This window comes from Mytilus edulis, chromosome 12 (assembly GCF_963676685.1).
Source record: "Mytilus edulis chromosome 12, xbMytEdul2.2, whole genome shotgun sequence".
NCBI lineage: Eukaryota > Metazoa > Mollusca > Bivalvia > Mytilida > Mytilidae > Mytilus > Mytilus edulis.
Window position 1 is genome coordinate 71,174,559 of NC_092355.1, and position 27,454 is coordinate 71,202,012.

The 27,454-nt window shown below is 31.6% G+C and overlaps 2 protein-coding genes across 2 annotated transcripts in view; one reads left to right on the top strand and one right to left on the bottom strand.

The window, feature by feature from the left end:
* LOC139499281 (uncharacterized) overlaps positions 1 to 27,454 on the top strand; it is a 740,979-nt gene that overhangs the window by 172,477 nt on the left and 541,048 nt on the right. The window contains exon 3 of the mRNA XM_071287950.1: positions 4,607 to 4,707. The gene's annotated coding sequence lies outside the window, so the exon portion shown is untranslated. The remainder of the gene's footprint in view (positions 1 to 4,606; positions 4,708 to 27,454) is intronic.
* LOC139499070 (uncharacterized) lies at positions 284 to 11,103 on the bottom strand. Its single transcript, XM_071287739.1, has 2 exons — positions 10,927 to 11,103; positions 284 to 4,424 (listed from the first exon to the last, which is right to left on the bottom strand). Exon 2 carries the CDS (start codon positions 4,140 to 4,142, stop codon positions 1,926 to 1,928), a length of 2,217 nt encoding a protein of 738 aa, XP_071143840.1. The 5' UTR covers positions 4,143 to 4,424; positions 10,927 to 11,103; the 3' UTR covers positions 284 to 1,925.

The window sequence follows — 27,454 nt, forward strand, 5'->3', positions numbered from 1 at the left end:
TAACAAAAGAAAATAAATAAAATGACAATAATACATAAATAACACCAGACTACTAGCAGTTAACTGACATGCCAGCTCCAGACATATTTGAAAATGCATGTGTTATAGAAATAACCAAATTATTTCTTTTATATTTAAAAATTAATTAATAACAAATTCAAGAACATGAATTCCATTTTAAAGGAATCATTACCTTTAATTTCAGAAAGTATATAGAACAGCAATAAGGACAACAATGATATTCATACCATTTTTCCGCCATCTTGAAAATGACAGCCATATCTGAAATCAAAGGGTATATAAGAACTACTGTGCAAAATTTCATGCTTTCCTCATCAAGTGAGCAATTCTGCTCTATATCTGCACCAATTGGCCAGACTACAGTGACAAAAGCAATCTGTGATGGACATATGGAACTGCTTAAAAACACACATTCATAGAAAAATTGAGCATACTTCGAAAATGAGACCATATTTCAAAAAGACTCAGTAACCGTAGTAACATTTTATGTGGAAAATGAATCTTATATCATAGCAATTGAAATGTCTATGCAAAAATCATAAGTGTATACTTAATGAACCCTATGGTGGCAATACATGCAAATTGTATCTTCTCTTACTTCACGGATATGATAAAATTAAACTAAAGCAACGTGTAAATTTTAAAACGCGAAATATAGTCTTTTTTAAATTTAAATTTGATTGACAGATTGCTCACGACGCTTTGTAAGCGAATAAACTTGTAAATAACTAAAACCGTTCCTTGTATGTCTAAATGATTAAACACTTTGCTTTTTATATTGTTGCATCGTATATTCTGTTATTTTGCTAGTGCTGACATTTGTAAACTTGCAAAACATTATCTAGTGTGTTGTGATCCGTTTGGCATAAGTAATGAAAATGACACCGGCAGAGTAAAATGCGTCAATCATAAATTAGATATACAAAAGGTACGCAACGGTAAATGGTAAAATTATCTAGTCACTGAATTGAATGCAATGAATTGTGATATATTGTATCTAATGAAATTTGATTTTAGTTGACAAATGTACACACATCTTATATATTGCATCATATTTAAATTTTATTTGATTTCCAAAACTCTACAAATTAATACAGTTCTGAAGTGTAAGTTTAAATACTTGCAAATATAAGAAAACTAAAAAACTTAAATCATGATATTGACAAAATTATCTCGATGACGTTTGGTTTATTTAAGATTAACACAAAATACATTTGGAAATTAATGATTAGCATTTTAACGTAATTCATGGTATGTTGACTGTTTGCAATGCATTTAGGGTATTGTTACCATCTGGGAGAGTATTATGAATTTGAATAATCAATTTTTTTTTTAACATGGTTTTACAAAAATGCAATTGTCAGAAATGGAAGTACTTTGGCTTTCTCTGCTTATTATAGATTATTTTATAAGGAAAAAGGCTGATTGCATATAATTAGTTCTGTTCCTAAATAAAGTATTGTGGATTCATTTATTTTCGTGGGTATCAATTTGCATTGAATGAGAGAAACTTGCATTTCCGGGAATATTTAATTTCGTGGTTTTGCCAAATCTGCATACAAAGCCTATAGAAAATTTGAAATTCGTTGAACCTTTGAACTCGAGGTTCACCTGCATCAACAAAACCCACAAAAAATAGTATCCAACGAATAATAATGAATCCACAGTAACCATAATATTATAATTTCTGCAATTTCAATTGGATATTAATTCTCTTTACATATATACGTGTAATAACAGAAAAATCCGTGTATGTGTGTTCATATTTGTGAAAATATGTAAAACAAAATCTTAATCATGGGTAAACATTGTTCTGTTCATAAAGTTTTTTACAATCAATTTGCATAATGTTCATGCAACAAACACACTTGTGCTGAAACAATATTTTAAACGTGTTTAAGAAGTCACATATCATTTACATCATCATGCATTTCATTTGTAATCTGGGTAACGCGTTCATAATAGAGTGACCCATCAAGAGTGAAAGTTCTCTGTTCAGGTGGACATTCATATGTAAATATATGAGGTTTGTCATACCATTGTTGGTTATATCTATCCCACCTTTTTACGTCACACCATGTAGCAATAAATCTCATAACTTTGAAATGAACTTGAACATTCTCTGCAACAATCGGTATTTCAATAGCACTCCCACTTCCAAATGTTTCTTCCGTCTTAAAATCTCCATTGACTTTATATTCTACGATCATCTTTGATTTCCAATGTCCGTTTGATATGTATTTAAAACGAGCACTTGTTATTGGGATTTCGCATGAAATATCAATCCAATCAACTATCTCTTCATCTGAACTACCATTTACTCTATTTTCATCGGCACTACTATGGTCATCACTGTCTAAATACGTGTTATATCTAACACAGTTGTCAGACGGTGGGCTGTATTTTGCTTTAACATTTGTTTCACCTATTGTCAAGATTGACTTCTGATCTAAATCATATCTGATTCTTCGGCGTTCTAATGTCTGTGAGACACTGTTTGAATCTAAACTATCGAAACTGGAACTTTCAACTATATCTAAATTGACAGATTGATTAGTTGTAATTGTTGTATCTACATCGGTTCCATAATCAACAAAGCTTCCATTGATAGTTTTGTTTTTTGACAAATTTTTATTTACTTTGTTTTCATTACTAACATGTTCTGCTGTAGTTGAAACAACACCGGTAGCTACATCAGTGAATACGCTTGCAACAAGATTTGGTCCACTCTCTTTAATATGTTCACTTATTGGTCGATTATCCTGATCGTCGTCTAATCGTTCTTCAATGAAACCTGTTACTGACCCAAGGACAGACTCTGTACTTTTATTAGTGACACCTTTCGCCAAATTTCTTGCCAACGACACGCCATATCTCCGCAGTCCTGGAACTAACTTGCCTTCTATGTTGGTAGCAGACACTTCTGCAGAAAGACCAGCTACAGCGCCAGAAACTGCACCAACGGCTGTGCCTGTAGCAGCCCCTATTACTGCACCAACAACTGCATGGCCAACCACTTGTTTCAATGTTACATCGACACCATCAACGAACTTCTTTTCAGCATCGGCAGCGAGAGAAAATGCAACTCCTCCGACTGAGGCTGAACCTGCACCAATTCCTATCAATTGACCAACTGTTGCAGCAGAAGCTTGAGTTGCAGCACTGCCTATGCCTGCAATACCAGCAGTTATTCCGACACCAGCTCCACCTGTAATTGCTCCACCAACAAATCCAATCCCGAAGCTTTTAGCATAGTCCTTCAAGTCACATCCCTTTTCGATACTTTTTTGGTTAATAGTTCTTAAAAAACTTTGAAGACCTCCTCCAAGACAGCCTGCCCCTAAAGTCCCACAAATCCCTACTACAGCAGGTGCTGCCGCCCCAGCAGTCAATACACTTAGTACCAATCCACCTATACCTATACCAAGTGATAACGCCATCATGGCCAATCGCTTTCTGTATTTGAATTTTTGTTCTTTTGTCTCACATTCAGTAAAAAAAATTGATTTCCATCTAGCTGTTGAAAGCCAACCTTTGCTGTAATTAGCTTTGTTATGATATTCAGCTCTCTTTTCACGATCTCTAAGGACATCGTAAGCCACTATCACTTCGTGTGCCATGTCATGATCACCTAGTTCACCAGCGGTGTCCGAATGCCAACGTCGAATTTCTCTGTGGAACGCATGCTTTATTTTTTCATCTTGTTCTTTTTTGCTTAATTTTTGTATTTCGTCAAAGTTAAGCTTGAGTATTTCATAGAGATTCCTTCCCCCGTCTATTGATGTTTCTTTTTCAACGTTTATTTTCCGCATACAAATTGTTTTTTCGAATGCATGGTCTTCTAAATCACTTTCTCTCACATCGCTAATATTGAAAACAGTAAAATGTAGATCCTTTTTCCATTTCCTGACATCGACCACTGTTTTCTTACTCTGTTGGTAAATTGATTTAATCTCAAATTTGAAACCGTCTTCGGAACGATACAGATATGGCTGTCCAGGTTTTAAGATCTTAGATGAAGACGATATCCAACATATTGGGTCAAATCGTGAATATATGTATAATATATTATCACAGTCTGCTGTGTTATTTTTAACTAAAACAGATTTATAATCGCTCATTTTGTTTTTATCGATACAAACTGACTTAAAAAAGTATGCAAATTTCTTTAGCTATCATAAGTCATGACAAACATTGTCTTACTCATCATATGTTAGTGAAAACAATAATACTCGTAATAGTTTTTATTTTGCAAATAAATAGAACCCGGTATTATTGCTATTTGGAAAAATAGTTCGTTTTTCCGAAATATATGAAGGTTAGATGGTTGCTAGCTTCTATAATGATCAACTGTATTGTGAGTTGATAATTCAGGAAACTGTTACTACAATTTCTTCTGTTTTCTGAAACAAAGAAACAAGAAACGATATAAATCATAGTCACTGTAATAATAATAGAAAATACATGGAAAATCATAGTTTTGCTTGTCGGGTTTGTATTCATTTATTTCTTACATATCTTACAAATCAGAGCCATGATAGCAAAAATAAGTGCTTAATTAATCAATTGCATTGGCATATTTTAGATGTACTACTGCATTAGTTCATTCAACGATATCAAATAAAGTTTGAGTCGTGTCTAAAAGTTCATCTGATATAGTAAAGCATGGACGGGACTGCCAGGGCGGTTTTTAAAATTGTATCACGCACCAGGTCTACTGTTACACAACCATACTTTGCATAATCATTTAATTTATGTCTAACACTTTTCTATGTCAAAACTACTGAGATGGCAAAATACATTACGTAAAGGATATAAGCCTCTAACAGTTCATTCTGGAAAATATTGGACAGGTCTGAGGCCGGAAGACGGCATATTGTCATAATAAAAACAGCACAAACAACATTTTCCAAAAGACCAAAAAAGTGAAAAAGTATATTTAAACAAAACGCATTTGACTAACAGGTCGAACAACTGATGTTCTTTAACCCTGCTGACTGCCATTGGCGATTGCCAAATAAAATTGATCACAAGATGTAACAAAATGGATCTTAATATAAATTTATTACTAAACAGATAAAAATTAACTTGTGGCCACGATGTCATGCCACAAACATACGGTGTCAATATGATTTTAGTACACCAGATCCGTATTTCGACGATAAATGTCTCTTCAGTGATGTTAGGGATCGAAACGGTATTTGGAAGGCCATATAAAAAGTACCCTCATTTTTAGATAAACTCTTGAATCTTAAGAGTCAATATAGGATGAACGGATCATATAAACCGGAGGGAAAATATGATACAAGCCCAAACGAAAAAATATAAACGAGACTAAATTGAAAACTATGTTCAAACCTTTGAATGCGTTGGATAAAAACCGCAATTTTTATACGTGTGCATGTAAAACAAATTTCGTTTTAGAAGGGTCTAAAAACAGCACAAACAACATTTTCCAAAACACCAAAAAAGTGAAAAAAGAATATTTAAACAAAACGCATTTGACTAACAGGTCGAACAGCTGATGTTCTTTAACCCTTCTGACTGCCATTGGCGATTGCCAAATAAAATTGATCACAAGATGTAACAAAATGGATCTTAATATAAATTTATTACTAAACAGATAAAAATTAACTTGTGGCCACGATGTTATGCCACAAAAATACGGTGTCATACATGTTTAAATGGGAAATATAAATCTCTTGATAAATTCTTAAATTATGATAAAATAGATTAAAAACTATTGCATTTGCATATTGATGAAGCTTCTGTCTCTAAGTCTCTGGTTGAATTTTTTTCAGTGGCAATTCTATTTCGTCCATTTATATATAAAAAAAATCAACCAGAGACTTAAAGACAGAAGCTTCATCAATATGCAAATGCAATAGTTTTTAATCTATTTTATCATAATTTAAGAATTTATCAAGAGATTTATATTTCCCATTTAAACATGCAGAATTTAATTATCATTTTGTCGATTTACATTTGGATATACGAGGTGTGGTTATATGATATGATAATCAAAGCACAATTTTTTTATAACACTATCCTTGAATAATAGATAGACATGCCTTTTATTGAATCGATAATTTAAATCATAGGTTTCTATAAATAAGACCACATAGTACGTAATACATAGATAACATTCGTTGAATCATGAGTTTCAATATCAATTTACCTTTACACAATATGGTTGACTAAAACAGATGGTTACCTGCACAGTCCTCGTACGATAATACTTGTCCGTAAATGCATGATATCTTAATTTGCCATAGAAAATGATTTAATTGTATATATTCATGGAAATAATAAATGATTGAAATGATATCAAATGTTAAGGTAAATACTTTTGAAATAGAAATCTGTCTTATTGTTTATATTCATTTTAAAACAGCTCATTTCGAATGCAAACCTAATATTCATCTAAAGTAGGTAGACAAATATTTATAAACCCCTTGAAGACATATTGCTATCTATTTAAATAATTTTCGTTCTAAAATTCAAAAAAATGTTCAATTTTTCAACTTTTATTGATTGGTATTGCATATAAAGGTTTAATCTTCAAATACATATGTGTGAAACAGGTGCAATCAATATTGACCTTTAATGTAAAAAAATGATTTTCACCTCGAAGGCAACCCGATTTTTATTTAAGTCAAAGACATCATAGCAAACAAAGACAACTTAAATCACAAACAAATGAATCACCAAAAAGAAGATATACAAAACATCAACTTAATGGCACCATATCATATTAAGTTAAAATTTTGTTATATAACAATTACGCAAACATTCCTCGAAATGAAAAAAATCTACAAATTATCGAATAAAATAAAAAATAAAGTTTGATCATATATTATGTCAACAATTAAATATATATACATCTATAGACACACATAATCCTTGAAGCATTAGTATCTTTATATTATGACCTAGACAATTTAATAAATATCGCAGCATTTTTAAAGTGTTCAATGCAAAGCTATCTTTATATAACAAAAGAAAATAAATAAAAACTCTCAACAACAGACAACTGGAGGCTCTAAAGGGCCTGTGTCGCCCACTTTGGTATATGTGCATATTAAGCAAAGGATACAGATGGCTTCATGACAAAATTGCGTTTGGTGACGATGATGTGTTTGTAAATCTTATTTTACTAAAAATTCTTGCTGCTTACAAATATCTCTATCCATAATGTACTTGGCCCATTAGTTACAGAGGAAAGTATTTTGTAAAAATTAACTAACATGTATGAAAATTGTAAACAAAAATAATACTATAAAGGGCAATAACTCCTTAATGGGTTAATTGACCATTTTGATCATGTTGACTTATTTGTAGGTCTTATATAGCCGTATTCGGCACAACTTTTTGCAATTTTGGATCCCATTGCTCTTCAATGTCGTACCTGTTTGGCTTTATATATATTTTGATATGAACGTCACTGATGTGTCTTGTGTACACGAAACATGCGTCTGGCGTACTGAATCATTATCCTGGTAGCTTGATAACTATTTACACCACTGGGTCGATGCCACTGCTGGTGGACGTTTCGTCGCCGAATGTATCACCAGCCTAGTAGTCGACACTTCGGTGTTGACATGAATATCAATAATGTGGTCATTTTTATAAATTTCCTGTTAACAAGCCTTTGATTTTTTTTAACAGAAATAAGGATTTTCTTATCCCAGGCATAGATTACCTTAGACGTATTTGGCACAACTTTTTGGAATTCGGGATACTCCTTGCTCTTCAACTTCGTACTTGTTTGGCTTTATATATATTTTGATATGAGCGTCACTGATGAGTCTTGTGTAGACAAAATGCGCGTCTGGCGTACTTAATTATGATCGTGGTATTTTTTATAACTATTTACACCACTAGGTCGATGCCTCTGCTGGTGAACGTTTCGTCCCTGCGGGTATCACCAACCTAGTAGTGAACACTTCGGTGTTGTCATGAATATCAATGGTGTGGTCATTTTTATAAATTTCCTGTTTACAAAACTCGATTTATTTTGTTTAAAACTAAGGATATTCTTATCCCAGGAATATATCATTTAGATTACTTTGGCCGTACTTGGCACAACTTTTTAGAATTTCGGATCCTCATTGCTCTTCAACTTCGTACTTGTTGGGCTTGATACATATTTTGATATTAGCGTCACTAATGAGTCTTGTGTAGACAAAACGCGCGGCTGGCGTACTAAATTATAATCCTGGTATTTTTGATAGATATTTATTTTGCTGTTTATAGTCTATAATAATATTGAAGATTATAACCAAAATCTGCAAAATTTTCTTTACCAATTCAAGGGTAGTAACCCAACAACGGGTTGTTTAGTTGGTCTGACAATTTCAAGGCAGATAAATCTTGACCTAATGAACAATTGTATCCTAGTCAGATTTGCTCTTAATGCTTTGGATTCAGAGGAATGAGCCAAAAAACTGCATTTTACCTTATGTTTTATTTTTAGCCATGTCGGACATATTGGTTTGCAAGCGAGTCATCGGACACATTTTATTAAAAAAGATACTATGATAATGATTGTGGACATGTTAAACTTGTCTTAGTAGATTCAGAGGAGATGATTTTTTATAAAAATTACTAAAAGTTACAAAAATTGTTAAAAATTTACTATACAGGTCAATAACTTCATATATGTAAGGATCAACTAACAATTTTCGTCATATTGACTTATTTGTATATCTAACTTTGCTAGTAGAAAGTGTACGATAGGTTACCTTTTAGAAATAAGTTTATTTAAAGAATCGATACATTTAATTGGATCCCTTTTCTAAATTTCCAGGACACAGTAAACAACATCTCCGTAAAAATGAGGATGTGCTTACTCGTTTGAAATAATAAAATTGAGAATGGAAATGGGGAATGTGTCAAAGAGACAACAACCCGACCAAATAAAAAACAACAGCAGAGGGTCACCAACAGGTCTTCAATTTAGCGAGAAATTCCCGCACCCGGAGGCGTCCCTCAGCTGGCCCCTAAAAATATATATATACTAGTACAGTGATAATGGACGTCATACTAAACTCCGAATTGTACACAAGAAACTAAATTAAAAATAATACATGACTAACAATAGCCAGAGGCTCCTGACTTGGGACAGACGCAAATATGCGGCGGGGTTAAACATGTTTGTGAGATCTCAACCCTCCCCCTATACCTCTAACCAATGTAGAAAAGTAAACTCATAACAATACGCACATTAAAATTCAGTTCAAGAGAAGTCCGAGTCTGATGTCAGAAGATGTAACCAAAGAAAATAAACAAAATGACAATAATACATAAATAACAACAGACTACTAGCAGTTAACTGACATGCCAGCTCCAGACTTCAATTAAACTGACTGAAAGATTATGATTTCATCATATGAACATCAGGCACAATCCTTCCCGTTAGGGGTTTAGTATCATACCATCATAACATATATGAGAAGAACATAACCCGTGTCATGCCAATAACTGTTTTTAGAATAAATGTGTTTAGTTCCGATGCAAAGACCTTATCAGTGACTCAATATTAACGCCAAAATATGCAATCTTTAATGACTTGACAACAGTATCGTAATTATATCCTTTCTTAATAAGTCTATTCAAAGGTTTTGTAAGTTTCTGAGGTGAATACTGACACCTTTGTGCTTTATAAAGAATATTTCCATAAAAAATTGGATGTGAAATACCTGAACGTATTAGAAGTCTGCATGTTGAGCTATATTTACGAATGATGTCTTTATACCGATGATAAAATTTAGTAAAGGTTTTGACTAGTTTGTGATATCGAAAACCCTGGTGTATAATTTTTCAGTAATACATAAATTTCTCTCGTTAAAATCTAAAACATTGTTACATACACGAGCGAATCGTACAAGTTGAGATATATAAACACCGTAAGATGGTGACAAGGGAACGTCACCATCTAAAAACGGATAATTAACGATAGGAAATGAAAAATCATCCCTTTTATCATAAATTTTAGTATTCAGCTTTCCATTAGTGATATATATATCAAGATCGAGAAAAGGGCAGTGGTCATTGTTAGTATTAGCTTTATTTAAAGTAAGTTCAACAGGATAAATTGCATTAATATACATACTGAAGTCGTCATTATTGAGAGCCAAAATATCATCCAAATATCTAAAAGTATTATTAAATTTGTTTATCAGATGTTGTTTCGATGGGTCTTTGCTTATTTTTGTCATAAATTGTAACTCATAACAATACAAAAACAGGTCCGCAATAAGTGGTGCACAGTTAGTCCCCATTGGAATTCCGATAATCTGACGATATACGGAATCCCCAAAGCGAACAAAAATGTTATCTAGTAAAAATTCAAGTTTGTTTATTTACAACCGACTCGAAACCAAATTTGAATCTAAATGATGTGGGAGATTTTAGTAAAAGTAATATGTGGTTACGAAATTACTGACTTTATAATCTATCAGTAGCACATAGATTACGTTCCTTCAAATCTTAAACGTGACATAGCGAACGAGTTATGAAATATAAACACATAAGATGGTCCCAAAGGAACGTCACGATCCATAAAAGAAAACAATAACAATGAGGAACATAACAAAATGTGGAGGTTCCAGCTTAAAACTGAAATATTGCAATTTCGACAAAGACAGTTATGTAAGCTTATTTTCGAATTAAAAGTTTGACTGCCCCTCTGGTATCTTTCGTCCCTCTTTTATATAAAGAAGCGTAAACTTTTGAGTTAGTCCAGTCATTTTAACGGATCGTAACCAAGTACAAAAAACTACATTGAATAAACGCAACAAGAAAATTAAATGGAATTGGATTATGCTTCCGATCATTTATCCAGGCGTTTCAAACTTTTAGCTATTTATCTTAATACTGGTAAGTAATAACATAATTGCTTACTTGGAAGTAAAATCAGTAATTGTGTTGCCAACTAAATCCTGGTTAAAGTTTGCATTAAATAAGATAATAAGTACAGCCATTTTCACAATGCAGCATGCAGTGTACTGATGAAGGGAAATATATTGTAGCTGTATGACCCCTGTCACATGAGTACCTGTAACACAAAGTTTGAAAATGTTAAATTTTTACTATCATGAAATGCGCTCACTTTTATAATAAAAATGTTCTACCTATTACACTCGTATCTATAAAATGTGTGTTTGAACATTGTCTAAGACAATTCTGCCAATGCAAAATTATTTGCAAGACAGTAAACCAAGGAACTCTCTCTCTTTGAAAATAGGTCTTAAACTACCAAAATTATACATGAAAATCCATCTTGAAATGTATTCATAAAACTATTTTCTTACCACCAATGAAGAATAAATACTATACTTTTTTTTAAGTCTTCCGTAATATGACTATCAAAAGTATTTAACAAAATTGATCAAAGAATTCTGAAAATAATTTAAACTGGTTCAGTCGCACTTAAATATACACAGAACAGTCATTTAGTATGTGTGTAGAGTTTTGTCTAAGTTTTCATGCTGTTACAAACAAAATGTATGTATAATTGATCATTACTTATTGAGTTTAACAGAAAGTATTGAAATTTCAGATATAGGATCAGTAACTCGTTATACATACATGTGAGATCGTTGCATATAGCTCAATCACTTACATTACATTAAATATATATTGTTACACATATCGTATTGCAAATTGTAATTTTCCGTCTAATTCGCATTATGTATCAATTTGATACCAAGGGGCGTGTCTATTAATTCCCGTTTTGTATGACTAAGAACACAGCTGGACTGAAAGCAAGATAAAAATTGATTACTCTGCACTATTTAAAATAGACTAAAATCTTACACGATATTGATGTGTGTATGCATATGTGAGTTTAAATTATGTAATGACTGTTAAAAATGTGTATACAGATATTTTCCCAAGGACGAAAGGTATGATGATTTTCAGCCTAACACACTAAAAACAAATATTTAGAAATAGATTAATGAGTTCGCATGTAGCATTTTATAAACTCCTCATAGATTCCAGGAATAATCTTGTGTACGAAAAAATGCATTTTGTTTTGTAAAAATTACTCATCATTGACGCTCGATTTGAAAAATGTTAAACCCCAGCAAAGTACGAAGATCAACCAATCATTGCTATGCAAACATAAAAGCTTTACGGTCTATATATGAACAAGTTTTATCTGTACATCTAGGCTTCAAAGAAATTGGAACATACTGTTAGGGTGTAAAATAGCTACTAAACATTCACCTATAAAAGAAAAGGGAAACCCATAATAAATACGGCTAATGTTACATATTGTACCTGCACAATCCTAGATCACTAACTTTCTTTGTCTAAAATTATGCTTGTTATAACATTCTTGTCTTTCAAATCATACTATACAATACAAGTTGCATAGTTTCGACAAAATATCTGAAAAAGATTTCTTAAGACTATAAGATAGTTTTTTTTTCCTTTTCCGACAAAGTTCAATGCGTACAATTTTATAAAAATATGGCATTTATTCATGTAATTGTCTGCACCATTGACATGTTAACAGATCATTTAGTTATTTCATGATATAGTTAATAATCAGTATTCAAAATGCCAGACTTATAACTTGCATTACACTGCTAAATATATAAGAGAGTGTGTTCGGTTAACTGGGGTCAACATTTCTTTTGAAATTATCGCCATCATAAGACAAGTGTCTTTCATATGTGAAGTTTGATCACGTTCAACCTCTTGAATATTAATATAAGAGGATATAAAATATCATCTATAGATACAACTATATAACTAAATATATTTAACAAATTAAGAATAAAGGACAGTTAAACATGTTAAATGCCGATGATATAACAACCGGGTTATATGCAAATAAACTCATCATAGATACCAGGACTAAATTTAGTATACGCCAGACGCGCGTTTCGTCTACAAAAGATTCATCAGTGACGCTCGAATCCAAAAAAAGTTAAAAAGGCCAAATAAAGTACGCAGTTAAAGAGCATTGAGGACCAAAATTCCCAAAAGTTTTGCCAAATACAGCTAAGGTAAACTATGCCTGAGGTAGAAAAGCCTAAGAATTTCCAAAAATTCAAAAATGTGTAAACAGTAAATTTATAAATATAACCATATCAATGACAATTCATGTCAGCACAACAAATGCTGACTACTGGGCTTGTGATACCCTCGGGGAAATAGATCTCCACCAACAGTGGCATCGACCCAGTGGTTGTAAATAAACTCATCATAGATACCAGGACTATATTTAGTATACGCCAGATGATCGTTTCGTCTACAAAAGACTCAATGGAGATGTCGATAAACGATCATTAAAGATTGAAAATTGTCCCCAGTGCAGAACAACTGTGATTATATTTAATATTTAGAGACTATCATGGATTTGTACTTAATAATAAAAAAATCGTAAGAAACTTGACTAAATGCAATGAGCCCTGTTATGATAGCCTATTTATCTTGTTATCAATACTACGCACTATCTATTAAAACAGACCTACCCCAAGAATGTATGTATTTAATCGTATGGTGTAATCTGTGTTCAAATTAATCTATATTTATAATCTATATAATAACTATTTATTTACTGTAAATCTTTGTTGAGTTGACATCATTGAATTTTGTATACGGTTATTGCGTTTGTATCGGTTAACATTCATGTTTGTGTTAAAAAAAAGTTGTTACATGTATGTGCTTTTGAAAATCTTTCAACTCTTGAGTATTAAGAAAAATATTGATATATATTTCTTTTGTTTCTTTTTGAATAGAAGAAAGGTCGTGTATTTATGAATCCTCTTTTCTTATGCAGCAACACTCAAGACGCGCATGTCGAGACAGTATATTGCACCAGTTTGGATCCTCAATGCTCTTCAACTTTGTACTAGTTTGGCTTTATAAATATTTTGATATGAGAGTCCCTGATGAGTCTTATGATGACGAAACGCGCGTCTGGCGTACTAAATTATAGTCCTGGTACATTTGATAACTATTGATACGATTTTCTCAAGCTTACATCTTTTATCAAGTTTTCTGTTAACAAGGAAATCTTTATCAAAATTTTCAAGAAGTGAATCGGTAGTAAACTTTCGAAAAATGTTACAGACCCGAGTTGGCTAGGTTTTTATTGTCGTTACCACAACCCCTCGTCCTTTCCTTGAATGTAACATCGTGAATTATTCTGTTTCGGATATCAGCGATGCATATAAGGTAGCACAACACAAATGTGTTATACCTTCAATTCCCTAGTTTTAATTTGCTGTAACTTTCTTTATAAAACTTGAAAATTTATAAAAGTGATTTTTATGGATAACTTACAGATTACTTTTTCAAATTAATGCAATGTTAGTATTATACAACAATTATATATTCAATTATAGTTTTAACTGTGTCTACAAACTTTTACCAGTAATTTCCACTTTCAATTGGAATTAGCTTCTTCATTGATACCCCGAGAAGGTTGATTTTATAATAAATTGTTCCTAGAGCCATTTTCTACAAAAGAGTGTCTCAGATGTTTGATAAAATCTGTAAAGCAAATTTTACACCTGATCAAACATTGTCTACTTCTATGTGGTGAGAATGTTTACACTAATTACAGCTTTATAAGGGAATGGAATACGACAGCGATAATTTGAGACAATTTTATGTTACTCATGCTGTGTTGATTAAGATTATGTTGAAATTGTAGTTATAGAGATGTCCGAGCTAAATTTATTCAAGTGAACTGACCAAAATGTTGTCATTAATTGCATAATAATTGATTTCATAATGATTGCATAACAAAAATATTGCAATGATTTACAAGATTAAATTTTGATCTATCTAAAGTGCATGTACCTCTTTTATTAGTTTATATGCAGTCATAAGAATATAACAGCATTATAAAGGTTGGTGATTGAAAGTAAAACAATCTTTGTTTTGTGCTTCCTTAAAATCAAAATATGGAAAATAAGTAAAAGAAATGAAATTATTGCATTTTTGTGAATGAAAAATGCTTGTAAATGGTTGAAATGGATTAAAATATATCAAAGCATATATTTTGAAAAAATTATATCAATGAAAAGTCATGCCAGTGAACTTTCGTGGAATCCCTTAAAAACAAAATAATGTGACTTTGGAGGATGAGAAGAGGTGGATCTGAATTGAAAAAAAATATATGTTTGTTTTTGGCTACCAAAAGATGTTTGCTTTGTGCAAACATTGGGGCTTACATGACTTGAGAAGAATAAACTTCATTATCGACATTTTAACATTTCAAACTAGATTGCATAGTGGACAAATGCAAAAGAGTACTCTAGTGGAAGATATTAACAAGCAAAATCGAGGGAATTGTGAAAATGATGACACAAGCATGAACATTAGTACAAAGCATCATTATTATATACTTTTTAAGAAAAAAACTGCTGGTCATTTAAAAAAATCATTTTTTCAAGATGGCCACGGCCTATTTCTAAAATGGTTGTTTTTTCAGTTTAAAATACTGTTTTTTTTTGGAAAACTTTTCTTTGACCTTCTTTAATTTAAATAAACAAACAATTATCAAGTTTGGTGGCTACCTTCCTGACATGTGACAGATTTACTTGAAATACATATTATACATATCTAGGGTTTGCGCGTGCAAGAAAATGTAACAAAACTCATTCAATAACATTTAAACTAATTACTATATATTTAACAACTTTGCACATGCGCAAACTATTTATAGACATAAAGAGCGATTTGCATGCACTACCAGGGCACACTTGTATAAATCGTAGTTCATTTCATTACTCTAGTTTCGTCCCCGAAGGGTATCACCAGCCCAGTAGTCAACACTTCGGTGTTGACATGAATATCAATAGTGTGGTCATTTTTATAAACATCCTGTTAATAAAACTTTTTCGAAAAACTAAGAATGTTCTTATCCCAGGCATGGATTACCTTAGTCCTAATTGGCACAACTTTTTGGAACTTCGGATCCTCAATGCTCTTAAATTGTGTACTTGTTTGGCTTTATAAATATTTGATATGAGCGTCACTGATGAGTCTTATGGAGACAAAACGCGCGTCTGACGTACTAAAGTATAATCCTGGTACCTTTGATAACTACAAGGCAAAGGCAGGGTTCTTGTGCTATACGGAAAGCTGTTGGTTCTGGTAGGACACCAAGGGTTTGGAGTAGTTTTCTCCATAAAGATGACAACGAAACAAAAATTTTCAAGTTTCTTGCCGACAGAATTGCTCCATTAGAGACTAATATAAATGTGTATGTTACTCATGGTGAAAAAAAATATTTGTAATTTCAATAAGGATACTTCCCAGCTATTCCTTTGTATTTATAAAGAAGCAGATACATAAATGTATGTCCATGCTCGGCATGATTATGAAAATCGTTGTTTAAGTAATTTAAGATAGTACTGACGCAGATGTAGTAGTGTTAAGAATTGCAGTACTCCCAAATTAGGTTGCACAAATTGTGGATCGGTTTTGGAAGGATTTAAAACTTTTAATGGCTTCCTGTACGTGACATATCAAATACGTGTGCATGGTCCTCGTGTAGCTGCTCTTCCTTTCTTCCATGCATTGATTGGATGTGACTCTTTGTCGTATTTTTGTGGGAAAGGGAAGAGTTCAGCTTAGGGAAGTATTTCAAGATGTAACGGACGTTTTTTTGTTCACTTAAGTATGAAGACACAGACATGAAAATCAAAGAAGCATTTGTTTTCATCATGTATGAAAAACATTTGGTGTTAACGAGGCATGATGTGAATTATTTACCAGGAAGCAGCGGTATTGTGATGCAATTCCGACAGTTTCTTTTCCGGAGCACATCGAAAGAAAAGCATATCGAGGAGGACATGTTTGGGCTCAGTCTGATTAATGTATTTGATAGGTACATATATCAAGTCATGAAAACTGGGGGTTGATTGACAGAAAAGTCAATGGTAGTTGGAAACCGCATTGGGCTTCTTTGAATGCCGTGACATCCTCGTGTTAGAAACTTTAGAAATTGTATCACGATTTGCACAATTATTTCCATAAAATCTCCTACTTCATGTATAGTATTGTACAAAATACAACATGACTGAACTGTATCAACTATTTATATCACGAAATAGATGTTTTTGTCAGAATATAGTTGAATTTTTTCCCTATTATATCATTGATATCATTGGTGAAGATGGAGGCTGTAAAAAATGGGGTAAACTTTTGTAAGGACAAGAAAAAAAGAACCATAAAAACATAAAAAGAGTTATAGTCAAGTAGTAAGTCCTTGATAATTACACTTTTCATTTTTTTTAGGGGAGGAGAGTCAAAACGGCAGAGTTTTAATTTGTACCAAGCTCTTGGTCCTAGTTTATAATATTTTTTTATATTTAAAACCATTAGCATACGACGTGATAGTACATATAGCAGAACATGAACATGACATGAAACTTGATTCTTACATCTACATCACCAGTGATGGACATTTTATTGTAATTAATAGTATTTAAAATACAGTTAAATGTTGATGATATAACAACCCAAGGACATATGCAATGAGGATGTCAATAAATGATCTTGATAGATTGAACTACGTCCCCCTTGCAGATCAAATGTGACTACATTTAATAGTTAGAGACTATCATTGATTTGTACTTAACAATCAAAACGAGAACATATAATAAAACTTAAGTAAATTGACGATAATCAATGAGGCTTCTTATACATGTAATAGACTATTTATTTTGTTATCAATACTACGCATTAACTATTAAAACCGGGATCAACCCCAATAATTTATGTAATTCATCGTATGATGTAATCTTTGTTCAAATTAATCTATAACTATTTATTTACTGTAAATTTTTGTTGAGTTGACATCAATGAATTGTGTATACGACAACGGCGTTTGAATCGGTTAACATTTATGTTTGTGTTACAACAACAATTAAGTTAAGTGAGATATGTACTTTTGAAAACCCTTTTCTTTTTGTTATGAGAACAACACTCTATTTATAGCAAAGAAGAATTAAAATAAGCCAAGGTTATCCAATATTTTCACTTTCGATTTTACGACAGCAGCCGATCCAGATGTCTTCTTATTAAATAATTCAAAGTTGTATATATATTATGAACTCGTTTATTATATCAAACTTGAAAAAGGGTAAAAAGTATACCATATGGCAACTTTCTAGATATAAGAAGATGTTTCATTAGTGCCAATGAGAAAACTCGCTATCCAAGTCTTAATTATACACATGCAGTTACGTTTTCTTTTTTCTTCTTAAATCTTAACTTACAATCACAAATTCATCGTATGATGTACATAATGATGGTCTGTTGAAAATTGAAAATTGACAAACAGTATAGTCGTATACAAAAGAGATGATATACGCTCATCCATTATTAATCTTCTCTTGTCACGCAACTACCCTCCAGACGTGCATGTATACACAGTCGATACGATTTACCCAAGCTTGCATTTTCTATCAATGTTTCTGCTAACAAGGAAGAGCTTTATCAAAATTTCGAGAAGCCAATCGGCAGTAAACAGTTACCACAACCCCTTCGTCTTTCCCTTAAATGTAACATCGTGAATTATCCTATTCCTGATATCAGAGATGCATTTAAAATCAAGATATGGAAAATAAGTAAAAACAAATGAATCATTGCGTTTTGTAAATAAAAAAATGCTTGTTAATGGTTTAAATGAATTAAAATATATCAAAGCATAATTTTTAACAATGAGTATCAATAAAAGGTAATTGAAGTGAACTGTTGTCAAATCTCTTCAAAATGAAAATAACTGTGGATCTTCCTTATTCTTTGAGCACTTAAACTTTATTGCAATTATCATGTTGAATTTAAAAAAAACATATAGGTTGGTTTTCGGTTTCTAATAGATGTTAGCTCTGTGCAAAAATTGATCTTACATGGCAAGCCAACATAGTGTAATGGAATTCTTGTTTTTCCAATTATTGCAGAAAACTGAACTTGATTACTAACTTTAAACATTTCAAATTGTGTTATTGTATATAATGGACAAATGCGAACAGAGTACTAGTGAGTCAGTGATAATTACACTTTTCATTTTTGTGAGGGGAGGGGAGTCACAACGGCAGATTTCTAATGTGTACCAAGCTCTTGGTCCTAGTTTATAATAATTTTTTTTATTTAAAACTATAAGAATACGATGTGATAGTACATATAGCAGAACATAAACATAACATGAAACTTGATTCTTACATGGTGGTTTCACGCGATTCCACCAATAAAGGAAATTTAAATGCAATTAATAGTATTTAAAATTGAAATAAATTATTGTTTATGATTTTACTGTACTCGACCTATTTTGCCAGTCTAAACCATACTCAACCATAGGTGTGCCCAATACTTGACCAGTCTGAAACATACTGGATCACATAACCTGTACTTTTTTTTTACTTGTCAAGTAATAAATTTCTTTTTAACTGACATATATAACAACAGCCAACAAAATCAATGAATTGTTTAACCTTATATTAGAAATATATCTATTATTATATTTTGGGATAATTTTTTTGATATTATATATAATTTATATCAAAAAGGGATAACATCAAAGAAATTAATACAATTGTTCTTCTAATCGGTGCTGAAATATAAAGTATTACATCTGCTTGATGCAAACTCTTTAATAAGATCACACCTGGTCATAGGTATCAAATTTTAAATAACATTTGTTCAAAATTGCAACGTCCTATTTAACTTACATAACAAAGCCTTTCGATTATACTAGATAAGTAATACAAGAGTTTAAAAAAATAAGGTTACCTTTCAACCTGTAAAACACACATGTACTGAGGTATTTAAACCATTTTTGTTTTAAACATTTCCTAAATTGATAAAAAGAAATCAGTTGATAGATACAACGAATAGGTTTAGGTTGGTAAAGACATGGTCAAGTATGTTTCAGACTAGCTCGAGATCTTATCAGTCTTTTATAAAATATTTAAGTACCGGTCGAGTACAAGTTCAGACTGTTACGTACGGTTCAGACTACAGTCGAGTATTATCAGGTAAATTTCAGATTAATTCAGACTGGTCGAGTAAAAATCAGTACAGTCGAGTACAAATATAGGCCATTTCTGACTGTTACTGGCTTGTAGTGATATATCATGTATATCGATGATTTAAGTGTTCAGCATTTTGATCAAATCATCCTCAGTTTAATGAGTGTGTATATTTACCAAAAAAAATGTATAATTACCCAGTATAAGAAATGTTAACTACGGTTATCATTTTTATAGAAATAGCTTTATTGAGATGATGAAGTCCAATTGAGCAAATAGATTACCAATGTAAAGTGGAGGAAAGTGAAAGATATGTTTGCGTTTAAAATTGCAAAGATTGTTGCCGAATGAAACTAAATGTATTCTTCTTTATTCAAACTACATTGTATGTGTGTTTTATCAGTAGACTAATGGACATGACTTTAGAATTAAATATTTTGTTAAGATATCAGGTAAGTCGAAATTCAAAATTTTAAAACTACAGTGGTAAAGTCATCTTTCTTGATATTAGCGATGCGAAAACTTGATTTGAAACAAGTAAATTCAGTAAAAAAACATAAAATTATAATAAACAAATAGGACAGTGACAATTTACATCCAAGGATCACAAATACTTTTTTGATATCAAAATAGCCAGTTTAAAATTGTGAAATGATTATGTTATTATATAGGTTTACATAACAATAGACAAAGAAAACTGACAAACTGGCAAAAGGGACACAACCCAACTAGTTTATAAGAGGAAAAAATACTATTCTTTCGCTAAAGATTCCGTATAAAAAACAGTTCTCATTTTACAAATGGTACCTGCTGTTATATTGCAAAAAAGGATACTGCATCTAAAGTTAGAAAAAAAACAATGTAATTTAATGTAATTACATGTAATTTAATGAACACAACTCTTTAAAAATTCCACTCTAGCAGAAAGGTACAAATTCATTATATTTCAAATTACGTTTTGAATAATGTCTTTCAGTTGATTCACTCACATATTGTCCTTGAAATAATCTTTTTATTTCTGTTGTACATACTTGAATTAATGCAAATATACCCCAAATTGAGCGATAATTTGGATACTTTTAACTACTTTGCTACCAAATACTCAAAAATGAATATTTGTCTGTGTGGCAATTTTTCTTTTTTATCTCAGGCAGGTAATTCACAAATGTTTTAATGTTTTTAGAAAATATAGTCAGTTTGAAAGTAAAGCCTCTGGTAAGAAGATGATCTGACATTTGGTATTTAAGGAATAACCGTAATATTTCTGTCTGTCTATGCAGAAATAACATTAACTGCTTAGCGGGTTATTTTAAAGTATGCACCATATTTTTTATGTTATTTCGAATAAACAGAAAAAATATAACAGTCATTCCTTAAATCTTTTCCTTAATAAATCAACCATTAAATGACAATGAAAACCAACATAGAATGATATTATCAAGAATGCAACGAATAGTTGTTTGCAAATGACCCTTACAATCCTTACACATCCAGGTGTGTTATAAAAATAAAAATTGTGGAGAATTGTCGCATTACCGTTCATACTACATCTTCTTTTTTTCTATTCGTGTGTTTTATTTTAATATCTGTTATTTAGATTGTCCGATAATTGCTTCTTTTCAAAGCTATATACTTTTATTATGTGGACAAGTGAAAAACTTTCATTATGCTTGACAAAATTAACATTTATTTGTGACGCAGTGTCTATTCGAAATAACATAAACAATGTGGTGCATACTTTAAAATAACCCGCTAAGCAGTTGATGTTATTTCTGTAGTACTCGTATTTTGACAATTTTATCTTATGTCTGTTTTGTTCACGCACCGATGTAAATATAATGACATTTGATGCGACTGTCATACAAGTGAGAGGTTTAGCGCCATGAAACCAGTTCAATCCACCATTTTCTATATTTGAAAATGGCTGTTCCAAGTCAGGAATATGATAGTTGTTGTCCATTCGTTTGATGTGTTTTATCATTTGAATTTACCATTTGATTGGAATTTTCCGTTTTGAATTTGCCTCGAAGTTCAGTATTTTGTGATTTTACTTTTTGATGGAGTTTTGTATACAGAGAACTTCCATTTGATGTCGATTCATCGATCGAAAAACCTGTTCAAATGTATGTTATGTAGATTTATTCTACTCTCAGAACGTGAAGTTGTTGTTTATGCCAATTTACAGTAAGTACAACATATATACAAAAGGTGTAGTGATACAATGTATATGCGTTGTTGTGTATATAAATCTTGAGACGTTAATAAACTGTCTATCAATCTTTCTCGCTAATGAGGATCAACACCTACATTGAATACTTTTGGTTTCTCGTAAGACCAAAACACATAAATTATTGATTTTTATTTTAATCTAATGATCATCGAAATCTCAATTTGAAAGTTAAAATTTGTTAAAAAAAAAATAGGCCATGCGAGTGCTGTTTTGATTATAGTAGACGATAAATGAATCTTCTTACCTAAAATGCATATACAGATATTTGAATGTGCATTCATAGGTGTAGCTTAGATATTCATCAGTGCTATCAGATGTTTCACATTGATTTCTACAGGATAATTTACAACTTAATTGTTTACTGTATCGAACGTTTGTAAAGTTTAACAGAGATAACATTGACGTATGTATGAAATGAATGGCAACAGGTGGTGGAAATTTAAAATATCCCGTTAATTCGAATCAATGTTATTTATTTAGGATTTGTCGTTATGAAACAAAAAAACAGGGTACATATTTTGTTTTAAAAATACACAAAAAAAGCAATATCGACATAGATATAAACATAGATTGAAATGATTGATCAATGTTTATTTTCTTTTTAAAAGTTTCAAAAAGCATTTAAATGATCCACTTTAAGGTTCGCACAACATATTCAACTTGTTTTCTTTTTCTCTAAAACGTCCCGAATGTATACAAATACGTTTTTGTCTCCATGTAAAATTGACACATAAAACCTGTATTCTTAAAGGAAAAACGTCGCTGGGCGTCCAAAATGTCGTATGTGACTTTTTTTGGCAAACATTGCTTTATTACACAAAACGGCTAGGCGGGATGTAATCTCTGCTATTCCAAACGTCACACATTCAGACCAATCAAAACAATTGAAATAAGACATGTGACAAAATTGTCAATCTCAAATATTTGTGGAAGTTTGGATCCAAAATGTTGTATGTAACTCACACGTAAACTAGGCAAAATTACGTTCCATTTGATAAAACTGAATGTTTACATGTAGTTTAAATCATGTTTTGTCTACATGCAGTCGATAGTCAATGTAGGCCTTGTGTAGGTTAAGTGTACACAAAACTAGGCATTTAGAATTTTTACTTTACCAAGTATATTTAAGGAAGGAACGGTTTTTGAATAAAATTGATATTCATAACAATTATTAATAAAGTTCTTTACAGAAATTTATGTCTTAACTCGATATTTTTATTTGTTATAAAAAAGACTTAAGGATGTACTTAGGTGAGGTCAGGTGAAAATTAATAAATTAAGAAGTTAAAATTGATACTATAAGCTTGTACAGCATCAATTAAGGATAAAAATAAGCTAAAAATATTGATAGGTCATGGACCTCTTTTTCGAGATATTTGAGATTTAAAATATGGCGGGAAAAGGCTGACTCGGACTTTTACCATATATTTGCATTGGTATTATTAGGTCTCAAAACAAAAGAAAGAAAATTAAGAATCTTCTAAAATTTTGGTAAATGCCCTTTCATGAGCTATTAAGTCTTATATGAAAAAATAAATGGGTGTTATGGGGCAAAATATTTTATATTGTATTGTATGGAAAAACACAAAGGAGTCTGAACGTTTGACACAAATTCCAAAATCTCACATAAGTACATCCTTAAGGTTGCTTTATTAGCCCCTTATCAAGACTCAAAGCATTATCATTGCCAAACACATAATTCATTTGAAAAGGTCTTCCCGAATCGACTGGACGTACACGAAAATATTTGCCACTGGTCTTTACTCAAACAACGATTCACTCATTAATGCATTACTAAAAAAGTGTGAGGTAAATGTATTGTTTGTCTAGTATCTCAGATCCGTTAAATTACACTTAAAATAAAATATAAATATAAACATCTCCCTTTGCTATATACTCATTGGAGAAGAAATACCATTTGAAAGAAATAGAAAAGATAAAAATGTAGTGATCCTTAACATCTCAATCCTTTTTCTTTGTCTGTAAGCACGCTGCTGCAGCCTATGTTTTTAATGCGTAATAGGCGAGTGACTTTAACCATAAACTTAAATGTTTAATGCACCAACCTAACACACGGCTAAATTATATATTATTTGAAAGCTACACAGCTGTACTATCTGTTTTGCCCAGTCGTAAAAAATCGTACGGTGCAATTTCCGTCAAATCAAGATCAAAGGTCAAGGACGAATAAGTGCATGTTTCTAATATTTCAGCTTGATTGCATATTATGACTTTTGTATACTAAATTCACATATGCAAACAATTTAAACTTTTAGCAGAGAGATTAAAAGTCTTTAATCAAATGCATTTTTAAATATTTTAAGCTTGTTTTTTTGAGACAGCACATGTTTCCTGAAATTCGAGTAAAAGTTAACAAAATGTGTGAAAACCCAAATGTTTCTTTCTGATGCAACTACTTATCACTCAAAACTAAGTAAAACACTGTAATTACTATCAAAGAAGTTTTTGACATCATAAATTTCCTAAAATTATGCTTACGTCTGATCAAACAGCAAAACAAAACAACTCATACAGTTGCCCAAAATACAGCCATCTGCGAGAAAAAGCTTTTAAGCAATTGTCTTCCTATTTAAACATTGTATGTGGTCAATATAAGATTGAATAAACAAATTCTTAAGAATCTGAAAAATGTAAAGTAAAAAAAAATATGTTCTCGAATCATACAATTGCTTGAAATAAAGTGGGCGAAACTTTGAGATTGCAATCTGCATTTTAACTATCAGACTGACGACTTTTCTAATTGTTTGATTTGTAGCTTCATTATAAATATTGATGTAGTGAAAAGACCTTTTATTCATTTAATGTGAACCATAAACAAGAAATTGAAAATTTAGACAAAAATAAATAAAAAATAAATTGATTAAAAATTGAAATTTCAAAGAATTAAAAAAACAGTAAACACATTATAAAACTTGATTTCTTGAATGCTTAAATTGAGTTGTTCAATGTTTAAATGCATAAATTCATCAAATAAGAATAATTTTGAAAAAAACAATCCATTAATACGCAATGATTTTTGTTACAATTAGATTTCCTGAATAGCTTGAAAGACTAGTTCATTTTTCATACGAGGATGACTTCATGCAAGAGCTTCTGATGACGACTGAAAAGAAGCTACCAGTATCTTGAAAATTCCTTTTCCACTATATAAACTATTGCATCTTATTGCCTGAATAGTGCCAAATTTGTAACAATGTTGGACTTGTTTTTTTCCATTGAAATTGAAAATAAAAGACTCAACAGATATAGCTATAGTTTACTCTATCACGTATCTTTAAATCGACGATGAGGGTTGGTTGAGAACAAGTTTTACGACAAAAGAGATGAGCATAAATCAACCCATCAAAACACTCTTTACTACCCAATTATAACCTGTCTATTTTTATGTTGCAACACTATAGCAACGCCTGCATATCTAAACAACTAAAGGAGGAGACCGAATTCACTGTGCCTTAACTCCTCTGAAACAACAACAAGTCGGAAATATTTATGTTAGGACGTATTAATGTAGGGTTTTGTATTTCCTAAATTTGTCTTTGCATGCTCAGTCGACGTGCTGCCCGCGAAATTAAATAAAACTCTTTATATAAACACTTGCCCAATTGTAATGCGATTTCTCGGCATCTTCTTCAGGAGTATATATATATCCAAGTTTATACAATATTCCAGAGCTTGTATTTACTTTCACGATTTTCATGATGGTGCGTAACTGCTCACATTGAAGGTATTAAATAAAGGCAACAATAGTATACTCATCAACCGATTTACAAGTAACTGATCAAAATCTGGGTCACAAACCAAAACCGAGGGAAACGCAGCAACTATAAGAGAAAAACAACGGAATAACAGAAACACTGAACTGCTACAAAAACAAAAGCCAACATACAAAGGAACAGACTATTCGATACCTACTGCCATATGCCTGATTTGGTACAGGACATTTGAAGAAAAATGGTGGTTTGCATGAACATGGTTCAAATGCAAAGTTGAAATCATCCCTTTGAAAATTTTATGGACGCCAATACGAGTTGATGGACAATTATGAAATATCTGTTTCGACAGATGACAACTGATTAGTTCCAATCGACGAAATAAAATACCGTCATCTCTGCCTTGAATGTCACCTACCGAACAAGACTTGGCACCGAGTTAGGAATTACATGAGCCAAAAGACGGATGTCACATGTGGAACATGATCTGCTCACCCTTTGGGAGCCCTTAGTTCACACCAAATATTTATTGGGGGTTTGTGTTACTTAATCTGTAGTTTTATATGTTGTGTTTTGTATACTGTTCCTTGTCTATTTTGTTTTTTGCCCGGCTTTGTCAGTTCGTTTTCAATTATGAGTGGATGTCCCTTTGATATATTTCGTCACTCTTCCAGTAGTAAAAGTTTTTAAAAAAATGTAGATCATTGTAGTTAAATGTATCATGATAACGATTTGGTTGTATATAGATATCATCGTGAGCAAATTAAGTTATTTTCGCAGATATTTGTCTTATTGCGTTAATCTTCTTCACTATACTTTGAGGCGATTTTTTTGTCGATTTTCATTACTGCAAGTTAATGTCTTTAGAGTTAAATAATACCAAAGGGACAATCAACATCTTAAATCGTGAATGAAACAAACTTAATTAAAACCATATGAACAAATAAAATAAAAATAGCAGTTCACAAAACACAGCACAGCATGAAAACAATCACTGCCTAAAACAGCGAATGATCCTATGAGGTCAGGAAGGGTATTCAACTTTTTCATTTTTTATTTCACAACTGCTTATAGTGTTTTACATACACAATGACCTGCAGTTGTATTTTAAAAGCTGATGTTGAAAATACTATTGCATCTTTTATTCAAATAATTAAAGAATTTAAACTTCTAAACACATTTAATATGTCTAACAGGATTTTAAACGCAATAAGATGCAGCAGCAATATATTTAGTTCGTTTACATCCCGTTTTAGACAACCAAGTGTTTCTAAACAAGGTGACTTATTTCAATGTTGCCTACGATTTAGTCGCAAAGTTATGTTTGTTTATTAATCATTATTACAAAAAGTAAAATGTTTGACTTCGCAAAAATCATATTTTTACCTCAATTAGCCCGTATATATTCTTTTCGACTTTTATATATCCTTTCTTTTATTATAGAAAATCATTCTCCTCCCTGATAT